This window comes from Artemia franciscana, chromosome 13 (genome assembly GCF_032884065.1).
Source record: "Artemia franciscana chromosome 13, ASM3288406v1, whole genome shotgun sequence".
Lineage (NCBI taxonomy): Eukaryota > Metazoa > Arthropoda > Branchiopoda > Anostraca > Artemiidae > Artemia > Artemia franciscana.
Window position 1 is genome coordinate 34,139,930 of NC_088875.1, and position 20,552 is coordinate 34,160,481.

Below are 20,552 nucleotides of genomic sequence, written 5' to 3' on the forward strand. Positions count from 1 at the left end.
CTCCCGTTTCAATTCACATGCGTCCGTGTGTAACTAAAATCATTGAAGTTGCGGTTTTTCGAAAGTTGAAAATTGGCAGAATGCATAATCTGTACAGTTGCAGACGATTCATCAAATTTGACACATTTTAAGCAGTCAAAGCAATACCGTGTTACCTTGTTTTGAGGTTTGGATGGTTCACATTCATATAACAACAGAAAATGCAGTAAACTAAAAGAGCTGTTCTGTTTTTCTGATTTACATTATTTGGTAATTCGAAACAGCTTGGTAAATTTTGTTAATTTTCTTACTGAACTGGATATTTAAAGTATGGCCCGAACTAGTTACACAAGAGGATCAGCATCCATTGACTGTTGCTAAGGATTTTTTTATTGGTCGATGTGCGGGGGGAGGACAAATTCAGGGTCGTCTTTCTGAATTTAGCTTAGACCATGAAAGTAGTCAATGCGTAGTGGAGGCTGAGCAAAGTCCACCTATAGGTAAAAGAAAATACATGAAAAATCATACGATCCTGAGATACTGGGGAGGGGGTAGCAAAACCCAATTATCACAATATTGTGATTTGTGAAACGGAATTTACTTCTTGAATTTACGGAACCGGTTGCAAAAAAAAAAACTATATTGTATTTTAACTCGGGTATTAACTCCTATTTCAGGCTTATTACTAAATTTGTTTTGATTAAAAAGGAAATAATTAAGCCCACTTGGAATCGTAGACTATTAACTCCTCTAAATATAACTAATTTTTGGAAGTTACTACCGACTAAATGACTTAAATTCAACCAGGGATAATTACTAGTAGCGGTTAGCCCTAAAGGTTGGTTTACACTTGGCAACATTCGACTCAAAATTGCTTTAGATTATGGGGTTGTAATTGCCTTGCCAGCATTTACCTGAGATTTTAAAATGTCTCTAAGTTAGCATATATCCCAAACAATTTTGTCCTATGTATGGTGGTGACTGAGGGGCTGCCCCCCTCATCATCTAGAATATATGTTTAGGCGCCTCTTTGTGCTACGTATGACACACCTGATGCTGCATCTGAGATATTTTCGGTCACGTACCGTCTGTTCCACCTGGTTTATAAGATGTGGGAACTCCTTGAAGACGACGACAAAGGTTTGAGGGTAAAAGAGAATACGTCAAAAATTGCACATATTGGACATTAGATATTCATTCCATGTACCAATGAGTTAACAAAAACAGCTGGATGGGGAAAAGGTATTGCACCTGTGAAATGCACGAAATTGGGTTTTCGTGCAGATTGTGGAACCGTAAATTTATTCCAGAACCATGAGTGCAGATTTTGTAGTGTGGAGTCGATATTCCACATACAAACTACGAGATTTGAGCACTTTAAATGAAGTAAATTGAAATTGAGTTCGTGGAGTCATGATATTTAGCTGATAAAGAAAATACGGTACTTATCGGCTATATAATAAACACCATAGAATTTCGATCGCGGATGATGCGAACATGACACAAGAAAGTGGTCAAGCAACTGCTTTATACCACACAATTAGCTTTGGCTTGGTTGGAAAATAAATTGTAGATATGTCTTATTTAAGTATTTAGTTGGTATTTTGGTTAGGTTAAATTAGTATAATATATGGTATGCTTTACCCCCTCCCTAATGTTCAAATGTATAGCCCAAATTTGTTTCTAAACTATTATATTTTCATCATATTTTGTTTGATTTTATTAGCATTAATCAAACTTCACTTCCCGAGTGTTTACTATATAACCGATAAGTACCGAAAATGCGCATGATCTGTTGACAATTGACTTCTTCATCTTCTTATTTGGATTGTTGTGGAAACGCTTTCGCATAATCTTATCACAATTGGCTTCTTAACCACGCCTGGATGAAATCTTTTGGATCTAGCAGCCTAGTCAAAGAGATTGTTTGGGAAAGAGGGGGGGTCCAGAAATAAAAATATGTTCTTCGTGACTATATCCTTGCTAAAAACAGCATTTTCAGACTGGAATCACTTATTCACCGGAATTCTGACTACATCCCAGCTTGGGCATTACCTGTTAACGTTTGTTTTTTACTGACACTTTCCCTGTTTTCATCTCACCTTCGCATTGACATATTTTCTTGATACCAATCGGTTCATATTGAGCCCAAGAGGTTCAAAAGGTGCACAATAGGGGCTTCAACAAAGAATTAATATGAGCCAAAGAAAACTGCTTCTCATACACTTTGAGATTTGGATCAAATTGTTGTGGTTAGATAATGTGGTGAAACTAAGAAGATATCAGTTGACTTTCAGAAGAATTGGAGTTGCCAGGTCGATTCTTAGTTTAAAGTAGGAATACGTTATTCCTGAATTTTAACGCCTTATTTTTAAAATATAATGAAAATTATTCAACTAGACAAGTTTCAAAATGCAGAACAAATGAAAAAAAGCGAGTAGGCGGAGAACAGGCCCATAGTGGGGGACGAAGAGGGCTGTGGTAAAAAAAAAGAACCTAGAAAATAGGAAATTTAGAACACTCCTAAACTCTGATGGGGTCCAGGTTTGAAGCACCTCTCCCCCTTTTGTGCGCACATGTAGGAGAAAAATAACTAAATACTGAAATAGTTTTTTCTTTCTTTTTTTTGTGTGTGTGGGGGGGTATTTGAAGAGGATGAAGAATTTGCATTTGGTGGTGATTAGTATGATGCAGGTAATCGGATGACTCCATTACTACTGGACTGCCTCTCTTGGCAGTCTTAAGTCGGTCTCTTGGGCAGCCCAGAAGAGTATTATATTGTTATGTTTATTAATAGTGAGAAATTGAGCAAAGGGGGCAGAATTGAACAAGACTTGTTTTTATAAATGAAAATATTTACAACATTCATAATAACTAATCAAATGCGTCAAGTCGTTGAGTCCAGGCAAACTATATGGAAAAATATCGCATATTCATTAGTTTGTCTCAAGAAGACGTGCTGTTTGGTAGATAACATGAGTTATGTTTCGCTAAATTTATTTATCTCTATAGCCTGTACTCCAGACAACGATTGTAAGAGTTCACGCAAGATGTCTACGACCAGACATTGAATACAAAACGGTGTCCATCACTCACCAAACCACCTGTCGGGAGGTTGTACAACTTCTCCTGAACAAAGTTAGAATGAGGCATAGGGACCCAAAACTTTTCTATCTCACAATGGAGGTTGGAGTGAAGAAAACAGGTAAGAGATTGTATGTCTTTATATGAGTGAACTGTGAAATTGTTTAAAGTAAGAAACGTGAAATTTTTTGCGAGACAGTTTTATAACTACGAGGGAAAAAATACAAAATGAAAAGTTAAGCCTAAAATCTTGAAATACGACGTCATGATAGCAAATGTGCGATGGCCGAAGACCCAAGCTGTCGATCTATCGAAAGTGATTGGAGGGAGGTGACAAAAATTCTGCGAAGCAGCTCATCTCTTTAGACCCTTTGCCGCCCCTATATTATGAAGGCTGCCCTTTTTATATTTTATTGAAAAATACCTTTTTGTCTGTTTTATTGAAAAAAATTCCTCCAACTTCCTAGTTTTGAAAAATAAGTTTTGACCACCCCTCCTCCATATTCCTGAAATTAGTGCCCTCAGTTTCTTGTTCTGCGTAAATTTTTCAATAAAATCGACTATATTTCAGAAGATCCACAGGATCGGGAGAAGAGCTCCCATTTAATTCCCCTAATTTAAAGGGTCACAAGCAGTGGCGTAATTTTGGGAAAATCCTTGGGGGGGGGGCAAAGTTAGAGCCAATTTTTCTAAATCAAGTGGATGCTCTGGATGCTCCAAATCTCTGGATGCTTGAATTATGCAGACTTATCTTAATTTTGACAAGATTTTCGAAGAAAATAAACTTTAATTGGTTGGGGATGGAACTTGAGTCTGAAGGGAGCGGTTGCTCCCCCTGCCTCATAGAAAACTACGACCCTGATCATAAGTTACATTAAATTAATGCTGATAATGCTACCAATTAACTGGAACTGGGGACTGTTCCTCTGTGTAACCTGTGTTGTATAGGGATGTATGCCTTTGTTTTATTTTTACGACTAGGATGAATTTTACTACCCTTTTTGTCGTGGGAATCTGTACTTAATTGGCTGATGGAAAGTGAAAATGTCATGGATCGTTAATTCCTGTGTTAATCAGGTGTTCAGGAAGCTAATCATTGTTGAGGAAGTTCAACCAAATATGACACAAATTGTTTGATGCTTCTGTAATATTGGGATTTTTTCCCATGTTAAAAAAGAAAATATGTGTAATTTAGAACCAGATCTTTTAGCCTAACTATGTCACATGTTATTTCGGTATTTTCAGAGGAATAAGTCGGGTCGGTTTTAAGCTTACCTATTTCTTCAATCCTCTGGGGGCTTTTCAGTCTTCCTAAAATGGCATTAATGACGGCCAATGTCGTATCCAGAGGGGGGGGGGGGGTACTGGGCTTGAAATCCTTTCAAAATTTTGTCCGACTCGTAAAAACATAGCAAAATGCATGTAAATTTCATAAATTTACATTTAATATGTTTTTTTAAGCCTTCATTGTAGCCTTCCCCTCCTGAATAAAATCCTTGATATGCCCTTGATGACGACCTTTATGTTTGACGCCAAATCTATTTTAAGATATTTGTTGACTAATGCTTGGGTATGAAACAGTCGGGCCCACAGATTTTGACCAATCAGTTGCCATATATATTTAATTTATACCATAATTGAAGTAAATAACTTTGAAAAAAGACCTATTAAACACAGTTAATAAATTATAAAAATGGCAGCATTAAAATCCAAAATATATATTTGGAGGTAGTGTTCAGTAAACTACCCCTATTGGTCAATCCAGAACTCCCGATGAAATAAACTTCTAATTCCCCTCACCTGCGATCTAACCTTTTATTTTTTACATTTTTTATATCAGTTATATACCTGTATAATGTTGGGATAAGAGCCCCCCCCCCCAGAAACAGCTTCTATGAAGGATCAGACCAAAAAGAGATTTAGGCTTAATAACCCACGCAGGAACTATTAGATCCTCCTCCATGAAACTATAATTCCCACATCCCAGAAATCAAACCTATGAAGACCTAATGTAGCTGGATTTTGAAACATCCTCTTTGGCTCTCTTTCACTTCAACAACAGATTGTAAGAGCAATTGAACAACTCTCCAAAGGCAAAATAGGCTTGTAAAAGTTGTGATTGTGAATTTACGGTAGCAGTGAGAATATAAGCAATTAAGTGTTAATGGGGTTCCATTTATTGTCTATTAAGGACTTCTTTAACATGCTTCCCCCCTTGTTTATGAAGTACCTTCTGCAATTGCGTTTCTAATTAAGAAAATATGCAGGAAATTATCAGCTTGTTATAAAGTCAATGAGCATGTTTGTTGTCTATAGACACCCTGTAGGTGCGAGCTAGAAAATTGTATAGGCTGGGTCGGCATAGAGGGGCAACGTTTTCGGTGAGGGGGGGGGGGGGGGGTGAAACTTAAAAGTAGCCAATTTTCACGGACAATATAAGACAATTTGACAAGATCTTAAATTTCATGTGAAAGAATGTTCCCAGACATCGTTTAATTTTATTTTGGGGGGGGGACTCGTTGTGGGAGCTGTTGAAAGAAGTAAGGTCGAAGCTCAAGAGATAATGTCATCTTACCAAAAAAAAAAAAAAAAAAAAAAATCTTCAAATAGTCAAGGATCCCTAATGAGAGACTAAAATTCAAGAAAGAAATAGAAATCTAGTTCATATAAAATAAAGAAAAATTAATACGACACTAATAAATAACGAAGATATGGGCAAAATGAGCGAAATAGTAATTATATGAGTATAAAATGCAAACTTTTACGAAACATGACAGTTAACAACCCATAATAATGAAAAACAAAACTTGATATCAGAAATGGCAACTTGTAGAAGAATCACCTGCTCACACAGAATAAATGGACAAGAAGATCAAATTACAGATAATGACACTGAAGCCGTATGTTCAAATTCTACTTGCAACAAATACTAATGTTGTGTCTAGTAAGAAGAAAGTATCCCCATATGCATATCCAGTATTTTGTGCGGGGGGAGTACAAGAAAAAACACGGAAAATTTGTTTATATGTATTTGATTTTTTTACGAGTCAGACAAAAATTTAGGAGGAGGGGCTTCCAAACCCTGAACTCCCCCCTGTATATGGCCGCCTATATAAAAACCCTGAACTCCCCCCTGTATATGGCCGCCTATATAAAAAACATATGAAGAATCACACTGATTCATTCAAGGTCAAGGGCTACTTCTTGCAGTGTATTTTAAACTAAAATTTTTATGTCAGGTAAATCTCGGCATTAGCTAAACCTGTAAAATCTCGCTGTAAATAAGCATTAAGTTTTGTAGAGGAAACCCCAACTAACACAATTTCAAGTCGGGATTTGGCTGAGCATTTTAATTACAGCCACGTAACTGAATTATGTAGATTTAATAGACATTTGACATAGGATGTATTTTTTATTCTTTCATAATTTTGCTTGCCTTGTTGAAGCAGATAATTAATTTTGAATCATTTCAAAGTAACTATAATACAAAATCATTCAAAAACAGGCACGACCTCAATAAGTTTTACAAATGGTTCTAGTAGCTTAAACTCGCTCTATGACTGTTTTTGTTTCGATTATACCTTTATTTTATTTGTTTTATCTTTAAATTATTTTTTTTTTTTGTCGCGGAAACCTGTCGAAATACTTGGCAGAATTAAAGTCAACATACCTGAATGGCCTTTTTGAAGGGTCCCTAATTTGTATCCTGCCAGAGGATTTGATGGATCATAAATATTTTTGTCGGTCTCCTTTTGCTACTCAAGTACCCCCAAATAGGCATAAAACCCCTTCTTTGTCCTTTACTGCGAGATTCCTAAGGAAAATGGAACGCGTGCCTTGTCCAGATAATTTGTTTCGCGGCCACTTCAAAATTTTGACGCTTTAAGCAAGGGTAGTGATTGGCTCCGTTCCCTTAAAAGAAGCAGCTACCAGAGAATAGCCGGAGGAGTTTCTCACTTCAAAAACTTCAAACACCTGGGGGTGAGTACCACGCTAGTCGGAAGTGTGGTATGCATGGTACAAAGAGTGACATGGTGAAAGTGTGGCATGTGTGACGGGACGAGTGGAACTCCAAAATGTACATCAGGAGGCAGAAATTGGGCAGTTCCTTGGGATACCTGCCTGTAAATAAACCTTCCTTCTACTTCAACACCAATTTTCTTTTTTACTTTTGAACCCCCTTTTCTCTACCTCAATCAAAATTCAATTCGGTCCCCGAGCCCAGAGGCAAAAGAGAATATACTTGATTAAATAAACAGGGAAGTACCCGGGTGACCTCGGGGCCTCCCTCTCGAAATCAATAATTGATTTTCTAGGTACTCCATGCAGCTCAATTTTAAGAGGGAAGTTCGTAATACCTTCACAGCACTTACAAAGTTTATCTACCAACTGTTTTATTCTCGAAGATATACCGAAAATAATCCATACCTACTCAAAATATGTTAATTACGAACAAGGCTGTATCTAGGAGGGAGAGCATAACCCTATCCCTCGCGATATTTCGTCCAACTCGTAAAAAGGGAAAAAATGCATATGAGCAATTTTTAATGAGTTTTTAAAGTTTTATTTTGGAACCCTCCCTCCGACAAAGATCCCTCTGAGCCAAAATACCGGCTAAGGCCTTAGTTACGAGTCAATTCAAGAGTCCACTGCTCTTAAAGGAAATACTTGCAACAACGAAAGAGCAAAGGTCGGATTTTATACTTAATTGGGAGGACCGCCACCCCTCTTCCTACTCAAAAATTATTACCCCCGTCGTTTTTATCGTTGGTTCCCTTATTTCTCATTGTTGGTATCTAGTTCGGCTATTTTTTATGTTTTGTCATCCTCCCCACATCCCAACTTCAGAAAATCATGCTTAGCCTACATTTCTGGAATGCTTTTTTTTTGTCATATAAAAAGAGCTAAATGGGATTTTGGGAACCGTCAGTGACTTCTGACACCGTTATCTCCCGTTGTTCTACAACTCTGGCACCAAAATTAAAATTCGATTGAACCTTGTCATTTCTGTTTATGTGACTCTACCATTATTTGTATTAGTATGACAGCATTATTTTTCAAATGAAAAAAATAGGCAGTTCCATTTAGACAAGCCATTATTTGTCATTTTCTTTTGAAGTTGCTGATGTCATGGTCTCTTAAGGAATAGATAACAAATGCTGAATTTTATTTTGCATTGAAATATTGAAAGGCTTCTTTCCTAAAAAGCTCTCAGGAACTCGGTTTTTAAGAGCTGAAGTGCTTTCTTTATGTATACCGTTTAGAAGTGGGATTATATTAGAAACATCTATAGAAACGTGAATGGCTTGATGTTTCAAGGCATTCAAAATTATTTTCTGTTTACATGGAAAAAAATTTGACTCTTCCTTCTTAATGGCAGTGTCCCAGTTTGCATTTTATTGGTTTTTATAGACAAAACAACTCATGCAATCCGATTTTGAGAGTTAAAATAATGGATCGATCGTCTTTGTTATCTGTAAACTATATTTTAAAAATAGGGTACTTGTGTATTATACGGCAAACACTCAAGTTAACGTTGTGTAAAACTCGAGAACAGACCGGTTTCTTCGTTAGTTTCTTTCAGCTTAGCATAAGACTAGACAAAGACAACTGACAGAATAGATGGAAGATATATAATTCGGGCTATATGTTTGCACAAATATGTATTTGCACAAAATTCATAATATCCATAGTAATTGTACATAAAACATTTTGCATGCAGACCCGCTATACATTACCCCCCCCTAATGTACAAACATATAACCCAAATCTGTTTCTAAAGTATTATAATTCCATCATTATTTCCATTTCATGATATTTCACTAGGATCAAGCGGCAAAGAAACATGTTCTAATTAAATGAACAAGTTGAGTGAGAGGCGTATAAAACACAAGTACCAAAAAAAGGAATCGTTTGACAATGCCAGTTGTGTTTTTCTCGACGGTGAATATTCCGTTTGCAATGCTGCTAACCAGGTGTATGCACGACGAAACCATTTCTAGAAGGGGGGGGAGGATTATGGCAAACTCATTCGGTTTGTTCAAAGAAATTGTTAAAAACTCTTTTGCTTCTTAGAAGTTATTTTATCTGTTTATTTTTTATATTTATTAATATATATATATATATATATATATATATATATATATATATATATATATATATATATATATATTTCATTGGAGTCTATTTAATCTACTAATCTACTTAATTAACTTAATACGTTGAATCTATTTAGTTTTGTTTTCTATAGTTTTTATTTTATTTATATTTTCTTTTCTTCTCCTTTTTGCTCTTCTCTCTTTGAGTAAGTAATTATTTTAATTATTTTTTTTTCTTCTCTGAGTAAGTGACTCGTTTGTCTTCCCCCTTCTTGACAGCTAAAGAGCCTTTGAGGAATAGTAAAATTTAATATTGCATGCATATTTCATGATAAATAAATCTTATCTTGTCATCATAATAGAAAATAGGCTCTATGAAAAATATAGGGTAATTTAAAAAACATCCATGAGGAAACATGGGCCGCTGTGCTGCCACTTGCGCAGGTGAGAGGGGCTTTAGTCTTTATGTTTCCTTCGAAAATTCGGTGTGTTTACGTTTCCCCTTCCACTCGAGACAGATTCAACCATTTGTGCATGCCCTGCGGCCCCAGCCAGCAAAAGTAGCTTTTTGGTGGCGTTTTTTATTCTCGCTTTAGTGAAACTGCCTGATTGAGAGTCTTATTTATTTTTTTATTTCACTCTATTTTCTTTCTTGGGACAAGCCTTCGGGCAGGTTTCAAATTACTACTCTGTTCAGCTCAATGGTAAACTTGACATAAAAGCAAGTTCTCATATGATGTTTGTGTAACACCTTAATAAGTTTAGACCTCAAAATATTGACATAGAAAATATTAAAATTTAAAAGGAACGATTCGCTTTTCTATTGGGAATCCTCGTATTGGTTTATCAGGTTTGTTTTAGTTTTGTAGGGAAATATGTGCTGTGACGAGTCACTTGTTCTTCTAGGATCTTAGGAACAGCCTTTTAGAGAGGAGGATACAGGTTTTCTCAGAAAAATCTATTATATTTTTATTATTGTGAGTAATTATTTACAAAAAGCACGTAAATTTTCATTTTAAATGAACCCTTAAACATCTCTCTATGATGTTTCAGCGCCCACTAGCGACGACTAAAAAAGGCACGGAAATAATAAATTAAACGGAGACACATCGTTGCTTCCCTTGCGAAAAAGTGATTTTCCTTGTTGGCTGAGGTGGGAACTGTAATTATCTCAAATGTTTTTTTGTTTTGTTTTTTATTCCGATGGTACAGTTTTCATTTCGATGCGACACCATCTTTGTGGGATTCTAGGCTGTATTTCAAAATTCCCACAAATATGTCTTTGCAACGAACTTTTGTTATAAAAATTAGTCATAATCATATTTACCATTCTTGAATTGGGTTTATATTGTAATTCCTCCTCACTTGACAGATTTATTCAAAACACGTTTTTTAAATTCTCGGTTACTATGAGCGGTCTTTACTGGGTTGCCCCTAAGGGGACAAAAATGATGATATTTCGGACTTGTGCATAGAAGATTGGGGAAAAGCTTAAATCACCTTATTTTATTCCAGGAGTACCCGTAAGAACATTGTTGGTGTTAGATGACGAGTCCAGGCCAGCTGTATTGCAGTCCTGTCATCCTAGAGGAAACTCAAGGTAGTTTTTTTTTAATTCTTTATTAGATTTTTACTGTATAATTACTGGCAGACCAAGTAGTTGCGGTTTATACGCAAAGCCATTAGTGATGAAGTTTGTGGTTGGTTACTTGAGGCGCAGCTTTTTTTCCGATTAGCTGATTCAGTGTCCTGTCTTTATTTCATTAATTTTCCTTCCTAGTACGAAAGATGTATTTGGAGTGCCCAGGATCAAAACACATTTCCTATACTATGTGGTCACATCTATGTAATTTGTTTTGATTACCTTCTTTGTGCAAAGTGAAATAAATGAATAATACAGAGCAAAAACAGCGTCGGCAAAAAATTTTTCCAGAAAGTGTTTGGGGCCCTTTCAAAAGGCCGAACGATATATGCTGCTAAAGACTTCTGTAGGGCGAGTTGCAATTGAAAATTCCGGTGACTTTAAAGATATGTACAGTTTAAAAGGGTGCGGTTTTTTTTTATCTCTAGAGAGAGTGTTTGTTTGTCTACTAAATGTGTTGTTCCGTTGTCAATCCGCGTATAATAATCCGCGCTAGCTAAAAGATACAAAATGACATCTTGACGACTTATGTCCCCTTTATGAAATTACATAAAAAAACTAGTTTTTTTTACTGAAAGTAAGGAGCGACATTAAAACTTAAAACGAACAGAAATTACTCCGTATATGAAATGGGTTGTCCCCTCCGCAATCCCTCGCTCTTTACGCTAAAGCTTTTGATTGTTTCAAAAAGCAGAATTGTGGCAAAGAGTCAAACTTTAGCGTAAAGAGCGAGGGATTGCGGATGGGACAACCCATTTCATATGCGGAGTAATTTCTGTTCGTTTTAAGTTTTAATGTCGCTCCTTACTTTCAGTTAAAAAAACTAGTTTTTTTTTTATGTAATTTCTGAACGTTTTTGAATTAATGCATGTTTGATTTTGGCTCTCCACGCATAAATTATTAAAATGAAATTTGCATATTAATTCCTTTTTTGGCTAAATGGCTTTCTCTTAGTTTTGATTAGACGATTTTGAGAAATAAGGGATGGGGAAGGAGGCCTAGTTGCCATGCAATTTTTCGGTTACATAAGAAGGCAACTATAAATTTTAATTTTTAATGATTTTTTTATTAGTAAAAAATATACGTAACGTAAGAATTAACTTACGTAACAAACTTTTATATTCTTTAATTTTTATTGTGTATATGAGGGGGTTTGTACCCTCGTTCTTTACACTAAATCGTAAGTTTTGTTCCAATTCTTTAAGAATGACCCCTGAATCAGAAAGGCCGTAGAATAAATACTTGAAATTACTAAAAATACTATAGCATAAAGAGCGAGGTATTTATCTCCTCCTAAATACCTCGCTCTTTATGCTAAAGTTTTTTAGAATCCCCCATATGTGTAATAATCTCTGTTCGTTTTAAGTTTCAATGCTACTCTTTACTTTCAATTGAAAAAACTTTTCCATGTTTATTTTTTCATTGTTTTTTTTTATAGTAATTTTAGAAAATCCTGCGCCCTTTTCATTGAATTTCTGTTCCCCCATGACATATCTCTCCAAGGAAAGATCCTCCCACATAGCCCCCTCCCCTCAACCCCACCCCCAAAACCAAAAAAAATCCCCTGAAAACGACTGTACACTTCCCAATAACCATTATTATATGTAAACACTGGTCGAAGTTTGTAACTTGCAGCCCCTCCCCCAGGAACTGTGGGGGAGTAAGTCATTCCCAAAGACATAGTTATTATGGTTTTTGACTATGCGGAACAAAATGGCTATCTCAAAATTTTGATCTGTTGACTTTGGAGAAAAAATGAGCGTGGGAGGGGGCCTAGGTGCCCTCCAATTTTTTTGGTCACTTAGAAAGTACACTAGAACTTTTTATTTCCGTTAGAATGAGCCCTCTTGCGACATTCTAGGACCACTTGGTCGATACGATGACCCCTGGGGAAAAAAATAAATAAAAAAAAAATAAACACGCACCCGTGATTTGTCTTCTGGCAAAAAATACGAAATTCCACATTTTTGTAGATAGGAGCTTGAAAATTTTGCTATAGGGTTCCCTGATACGCCAAATGCGATGGTGTGATTTTCGTTAAGATTTTGTGACTTTTAAGGGGTGTTTTCCCCTATTTTCTAAAATAAGGCAAATTTTTTCAGGCTCGTAACTTTTGATGACAAAGACTAAATTTGATGAAACTTATATATTTAAAATCAGCATGAAAATCTGATACTTTTGATGTATATTTTAGCATCAAAATTCCGTTTTTTAGAGTTTCGTTTGCTATTGAGCCGGGTCGCTCCTTACTACAGTTCGTTACCACGAACTGTTTGATCACTAGTGATGTCGTCGCGCAATTAGAGCTCAATTAAAAAAGTGTGACAAAAAAGTCGCACTGTTGCACAAAGTTGCACAGACAAAAAAAAATCGACAAAAAAGGGCCATCAGAGGGAGGAAAAAAATACTTTCTTCTAAATTTTTTTAGTGCCTTACACTTTGTTGAGACGCGCTTTACCGGACTCTGAAGAAGTCTTCTCACTTGAAATCACGCTTTAATATTTCTTCTCTTCTTTAGAATACGACAAATATTTGCTTTCTCAACAAGCATGTACGAGTAAGTCATTAAAAATATGGGTCAGTGGCTTCTGAAAGAGCCCTGTTTTATATTTTAGGTCTCCTCCCCCGAATACCCTCCGCTCTTACTGAAGGTTGCGCTATATGCAACTATGAATGGACATATTTTATGTCTGAAACATCTTTTAATCTACCCTCTTCGCAGATATAGCTTTCAAATGAGGCCTGAAGATACCCACCCCCAAGAAGTTGTACATTTATAAATATGTTTAACTATATGAATATCAGAAAAAACGGCATGTAAAAATACATTGATATGTAAAACCTCTAGGGAAACTCTTATGACCCTCTCAAGCTCCGAATTAAAAGCTGCGCTATGTACAGCTCTGAATAAATATATGTTATATCAAAAACATTAGTTAACTTAACTTTTTTCTAGATTTGCCTTGCAAATGAGGCGTGGAGGTTTGGTCAGAGTGCATGATGGCGCGTTGAGTGAAGGGGTAAGTTTCAAATTCTTTTTTACTGTTGTGCATGATCATATTTCTTTTAAGAAATTTTGCGAATATAAAAGTGGAAAACTTTTTGTGAATCAGTTTTGATGGTCAGTATAGATACTAAAACCTTTGAAAACAATATTATCTCCAAATACATTAATAGTTCAAGAAATAATTTGTTTTCTATACAGGACTAAAATTTTCAAAAGAAAATTACAGGATCTTTAAACTCTTTTAAATAATTTTTAACTCTTTTTAAATTTTAAATAAAATCTTTTAAATTAAAGATTAAAAATGAGAGAGTGGGGCGGTCTTGCCGTAGGAAATTGTCCCTGAAGGGTCATATGATAGGACATGACAGCCCCACGATTTAATGTTTAGTGTTATAAAATTTCGGTTCTTTCGGGTAGAAATTTTTTCCAGTTTTTACAAATATATTTCTGTTGCTTTTTGTATTCTTTGTTAAATGTTTATGCGTAAAAAATTAGTGTACTCTTAGGAAGTGAGCCCTGCAAAGTTATTAGTTTTTAAGAGAATTTTTTTTTATGAATCTGGCAAAGTTAAAAAAAACTGAAGAAAAGTGCGAAATGTTTTTGGAAAATATCGGGAAGTCTAAATTGTCAGCAAAATATTCCAAGGATTCAAAACATTAAACTTCCTAAACTCCTTGATCCAGTTTCCGTTTAATTAGAAGCAACTCCGTGGTCGATTCTACCAGCCTCGTGCACTGAAGGGTAAAGGTACTTGAGGAGCCCTGGAAAGAAACTCCGATCAGCTTCATTGAGTTTCCTGGTCTCTATCTCATTACCTCCCCTTGGTAGGAACTTCCTGCTTATGCAGCTAAAGTTCATGCTAGTCTATGGAATAATTCACAACAGAATAACTAAAGATATTTGACGATAATTGAATGACTTTTGTGTGATATTTTAAATTAAAAAAAGAAAAACAATGAGGAATGGGATCCTCACTGGTCTGAGAACTTCAGAAATTTTTTTTTCGTTGAAAACTAAATTAAAAAAAATGTGCTAAATACCCCCCCCCCCACCTTAATGCAACTACAGCTCGCGAAAGAAAGAACGTTAATTGTAATTAATACTGTAAATGAGATTAGTAAATTACTAGTCTTACAGTTGCTGATTGATTATTCAACTAACCGATTGATACATTTTTTTTTTATGTATGGCAGCTCAAATTTTATTTCTTCAAATACAAATCAACTTTATTTAATTTGTATTTAATTATCTAACTGATTACAAGTCTTGGAATACTGATTATTGGTCTCTTGATCGGGAAGAAAAAGAAGAACAGAGTAGCACAGCGTTTACAACCTAAAAACGATAAGTGTTGTTTATATAATAACGTAGCAAGTTATATTAAATTAATATTAAACTATTTTATATTAGTAGATATATATGTATATATTTTTTGTTCAAAAAATTTATTAATTTACAAACAATCAGAATACATCAAACCCAACTAAGATCAGTTTTCCAAACAGATTCCACATATTCAGCTATTTACAAATACAATCCACAATTGGATGCTTATCTTGGTAAATCCTCCCCCCCCCCCTCTGGTAGCACTGGCAGTGTATTATCAGGGGTGGGAAGAAAACTTCCTACCCCGACCCGAGTTCTGCATATAATATGCAGATTCAGGCCAGTTTCTGGAGTAACTAAAATCACTAAAAATGAATAAAGACACTTGAATAACATTTGCAGGAATAAGGAAGATGTGAAAAGTTTAATACTTACTGATTTGATACTTCATATCTTTCTCCATGGAATAATAAAAATTAATTGCTAAATGTATATTTCCCCTAAATGCAAGTATAGCCTATGAAAGAAAGAATATTAATCACAATTAATATAATAAATAGATTAATCGTGAAAAACACCTCTAATAATCCAAAAAGATTAAATGTTGTATACATAAATGTAAATATTTGGTTATTTTTCTTTCCAGACAATATGTAAAATTAATTGGCCAGCAATTACCAAAGCTGAACGGTTGAAACCAGTTTCCGAAACAGATTCCAAATACTAAGCTATCTACAAATCAAGGCCACCTTTGGCCCATTGGGTGTCCATCTACAGGTGCGTCAATAGGGAGGAAGGGGGGTAATACCGCCTTAGATTTTTTACCTGTTCTATATTTTGAAAATACTTTTTTTTTGTATTTTCACTAAAAAATCCCTTTGTTGGTATTTTTATTGAAAAAATTCCCCCCTAAATTAAAAAAAATCAATCCCCCCTACATTTTCCCGAATTGACTCCCTGTCCATCTAGATAGAACCCCCACCCCTCCGGTGGTACCTGTGCTACCCCTGGTAGGAAGTTTCCGTATTTGCCCTTAAAATTCTCGCCAGTTTCTGGAGTAAGTAAAATGCATGAATGACGTTTGAGTAACTTTTGCATGATTGTTTTAATTTAAAATAAAGGAATGAGGAAGGAAGACACTTGAGGGATATTTTTTTAGGTCAAGCGGGTAATGACATTATAGGCTACTGACAGGTTGTTTAATAACATGCGGAAATGGTACAACACAATGATGAGAACCAAACTAAAGTAACAAACAGAACATGTGAATATTAGAACTCAAATGTGTCATTAAGAATAGTTGAAGTCCATAAGGAAATAAGTCTATAAAAATTAACCTGTCATTCAAACAAGTGCTTTAATAACTCGAGAGTTCTCTATCTGTTCAATACAGACGTGAGAATAAGATAAAGGAATCCTTGAGAACTTGTTTTGCAATTTCAAATAATATATGAATACAAATTGAACTTGTGTGATTATAGTTATAAGTATATAATTCAGTTGTATACTTTATATAGTTATAAATATATATCAATATATAAATATAGTTATAAATATATAATTCAGTTGTATACTTTATGTAGTTATAAATAATTAAATATATAAACATAGTTATAAATATATAATTCAGTTGTTTACTTTAAGGTGGCTGTGATAAAAACTGACTCTGTTCCGTACTGATTTTGGGGGGTTGTGGCATCTAAGTGTAAAAACGATAGTCTGAATGACCTTTTCCCTGTAATACAAATTGAACTTGTGTGATTTGTTTGTCATCGTTGATAACAATTTCTTTGTTGTTTTTTTTTTTTCTCTCTCTCTTAACCATAGAGCAATCGTCAATTAAACGTCAATGTAATTTTTCGGCAAGGACAATCCTTGATTTATAAGCCTATGCACAGTATTTTGTTTTTATTATTGCTGCCATCATTTAGAAAGCTGATTAACGCCTCTATCATAAGTGCAGACACACAGGGATTTTCACCCTCCAGATCGGCGTGAAGTATCGTTTCGGGTGAAGCATAGGAGTCCTTGCCCTCGGTATGTCGTAAACCCGAATATAAGTTGTTTTAGCAGTCAACAAAAATTTAAAGCTTATGACAAAAGAACATTCTACATATTTAAGGTGATTCGGTACCTGCAAATTCGGTAAATGTAAAAAGCATTTTGCGAGCTTCAGTGTTGCCTAACTTCGCAAAGACAAAGTGCCCATTAATGAATTCTCCCAGGGCACAAGCCATCGTAAAGAGCTATTGAGAATACGTCATTGACTGAAAAGACAGTGAAATTTTACGTCCCTTTTGTCGGTGAGCTTGTCAATCAATGTGGGTAACGCCACAGAGAACACCAAAGCGGCGTAATTGCTCAAATGACAACCTTCGAGCTGGTTTTTAGCGTTTTCGTGGCAGGTGTGCTAGAAAATGGTATTATAGTGACTACATCCAAGAAGCGAAGTTTGATTAATCCTAACGAAATTGTTTTGTATTAGTTGGTCAATTCAGTTGAGTGTAAATAATTAAAAGAAAGTTTTGATATAACTATTTGTATTTTTCTGTTTGTTTTTATTTTTTCCTTTCCGTGTTTATTTTCCTGATCTTGTGTTATGAATCTTGATAGATATGGTTGTAATGTTTTTCCCTACGTTCACTGACCATAGAGCCTTTTGTAGGGGTGTTAAAAGAGATGCATGCATTGATTATTTGATATTAATAAAGTTGAAGTTGAATCATACCAAAATATGATGAAAATATAACGCTTTAGTAACAAAATTATGGAAACTACAACAGAGAATTATGAAAAGCAGGCCACCCAGAACGCATTATATTAAATACCTAATCTTACCAACTTTATATATTAAATATATAATTAAAATGTACCTGCATAGTAGTTTATCTCACTGAGACTAAGCTAATTGTCTCTGAATACTGACAGAGAGACCGGTTTTACTCAGATAAAGGACAACAGTGTGGTTGCAATAACACGTAACAGTAATAAAACGAATATTTAGATACAAAATAAAAGTTATAAAATAAATAAGCATCTATATCAAAAATCGCTATGGAGACTGGTAGGCTCTTCTGATAAAATATATAATTCAGTTATATACTTTATATAGTTATAAATATATAGTATATAAATATAGTTATAAATATATAGTATATAAATATATAAATATAGTTATAAATATATAATTCAGTTGTATACTTTATATAGTTTTAAATATATAAATTTTATAAATATATATTATAATTATAAGTATATAATTCAGTTGTATACTTTATATAGTTATAAATATATATCAATATATAAATATAGTTATAAATATATAATTCAGTTGTATACTTTATGTAGTTATAAATAATTAAATATATAAACATAGTTATAAATATATAATTCAGTTGTTTACTTTAAGGTGGCTGTGATATAAACTGACTCTGTTCCGTACTGATTTTGGGGGGCTGTGGCATCTAAGTGGAAAAACGATAGTCTGAATGACCTTTTCCCTATACAAATGCCTAAAAACTTCATACTATTTTCTATTTCCACTCAATCAATGTGTTCTTATATATCGGAATATCTTCGAAGAAGTTCAAGAAATTTAGTACTAAAACGACCCATTAATATTTTCTAGAATGAAAAAAAAGTGTAGATATTTGTATCTGGGTATTTTTTACAAGCATCCCCATGAGACCTGCTTGCAGGACAGGGGTCGCGGGTCTTCCTCAACGACTTTACGAGGACCCCCTTTATTTTGACATCCTCGTCCCCTTTTTGTAGCTGTTTTTTATTTAAAAAAAAATCCAAAACATTATTTTCTTGAACTTATAGCATCCTCCAACACGGAAGATAAATTCATAAGACCTTCCTGAAAATTAAACTTTGAAAAAAAAGAGGACAATGGAAGATTTTTTAAGTATTTTCCATTTAACAATAATGAATATCCAGTCTTAATTTAAGGGGGGGGGGTAGGACGAACAATGGGGTAGCACCCAATCTTTCATCTTTCTCGTTCATAAATGTTTAACTTTTTCGTTATATCAGACCAAAAGAGACCCCTTCATTTCCGGTTCACTACCCCCCTTTCTCCTTGATTGGACTTGAATAGAGACCTTTATCTGCCATTACCTACTTTCTTATGTAATCATCAAGAAATACTTCTTTGATAAAATGAAGGCTTGATAAGCCAATGCTGCGTATGATTGACACCTAATCGGAAGTGATTGTGCCAAGCTATATAACGAATATGAAGAAGCTTTTGTGCAAACAATTTTTACATCATTGAAACTTTATACAAAAGATAATTTGAAATAGATTTTAACGTTATTTAGTTCTGAATTTTGATTTAAAATACTACGGTAACTTAACGATTTCTTGGTGGCGGTGCAAGGGGAGAATTCTGGAGTGTTCAGACCTCCGTGCAAAAAAATGGAATTTTGAACATACAATGGCTATTCTGAAAACAAACCCCCTCTCAATTGGGCTACAACTCTTTGGCAGTGGAAACTAGATAACGTCACAGGTCTGAATCCAAAAACCCTGCTCTTAACGTTCATTAATCCCGCTTTAAATGTAGTGATTATTTATAAGCACAAGTAATTAATTTCTAAGGTCGTTTATGAATTAAAAACTTCGCCCTGATTTTTATTGAATTTCATTGGTTTTGCCTAAGATTGATGATGTTACATTGTTGTCTTGAAATCTGTGGCCATTTTGGTAGCATCCTTCTTTTGTGGTAACAATGGCTATTTAAGTGTAACGCAATTAATATATAATGAATGCACCGTCACTCGTTTGAGTTATAAAACCGATTCTATTATGTTCTTAATCCTCGACAGAGCTACCGAATAAATGACTAACTGAAAGTTTTGACATATAAAAATTATGCCTACCATTAGGTTCTTTCTTCATTTTTGAAATTCTTCTAGCTGAATAACGTTTTTTTTTTTTGCATCGACTTAAAATATACTATTTTTTTGTTGTAATATAATCAACATTTTAGAACAATAGTTTATCACTGTAAATGTACTTATGTCCTGCGCTTGGAAAGGTGAGGGTGACTGATTCTTTTCCTAAGGAGACAGAATGGTGGAGGGGGATGTAAATTGAAAAAATCCACTCTTTGAATATTTTTTATCAAATGGGAGGGGGGTTCCTTAGAGAAGTCTGGGAGAAAGGGAGGCGGTTCATCTGCAAGTAGAAATCAAATGAGGCAATTTACATGTTGGCTAGCATTTCACAGACAATGTCTTAGTGGCCTTATCTATCAGAAGTTATTTTACCTGGCATATTTTTTTTTAGAAATGTTATGTGATCATGCTTATTGGGAAATAACCTATAAAAGACCGTTTTATTTTTTGGAATTTAACATTTTAATTTAACTATTTTGTTTAATTTAACTAAGTTCCAAAAAATCGATTTT

The 20,552-nt window shown here is 34.6% G+C and overlaps 1 protein-coding gene across 3 annotated transcripts in view; it reads left to right on the forward strand.

The window, feature by feature from the left end:
* Nucleotides 1-20,552, forward strand: part of LOC136034849 (uncharacterized) — a 57,180-nt gene that overhangs the window by 17,569 nt on the left and 19,059 nt on the right. For 2 of the 3 annotated variants that reach the window (XM_065716314.1, XM_065716313.1), the window contains exons 3-5: nucleotides 2,992-3,184; nucleotides 10,677-10,761; nucleotides 13,760-13,823. In XM_065716314.1, coding sequence (XP_065572386.1) covers nucleotides 2,992-3,184; nucleotides 10,677-10,761; nucleotides 13,760-13,823 — 342 coding nt within the window. Of the gene's footprint in view, nucleotides 1-95; nucleotides 268-2,991; nucleotides 3,185-10,676; nucleotides 10,762-13,759; nucleotides 13,824-20,552 lie in introns of those variants that run through there. The other variant, XM_065716315.1, reaches the window with a different exon arrangement.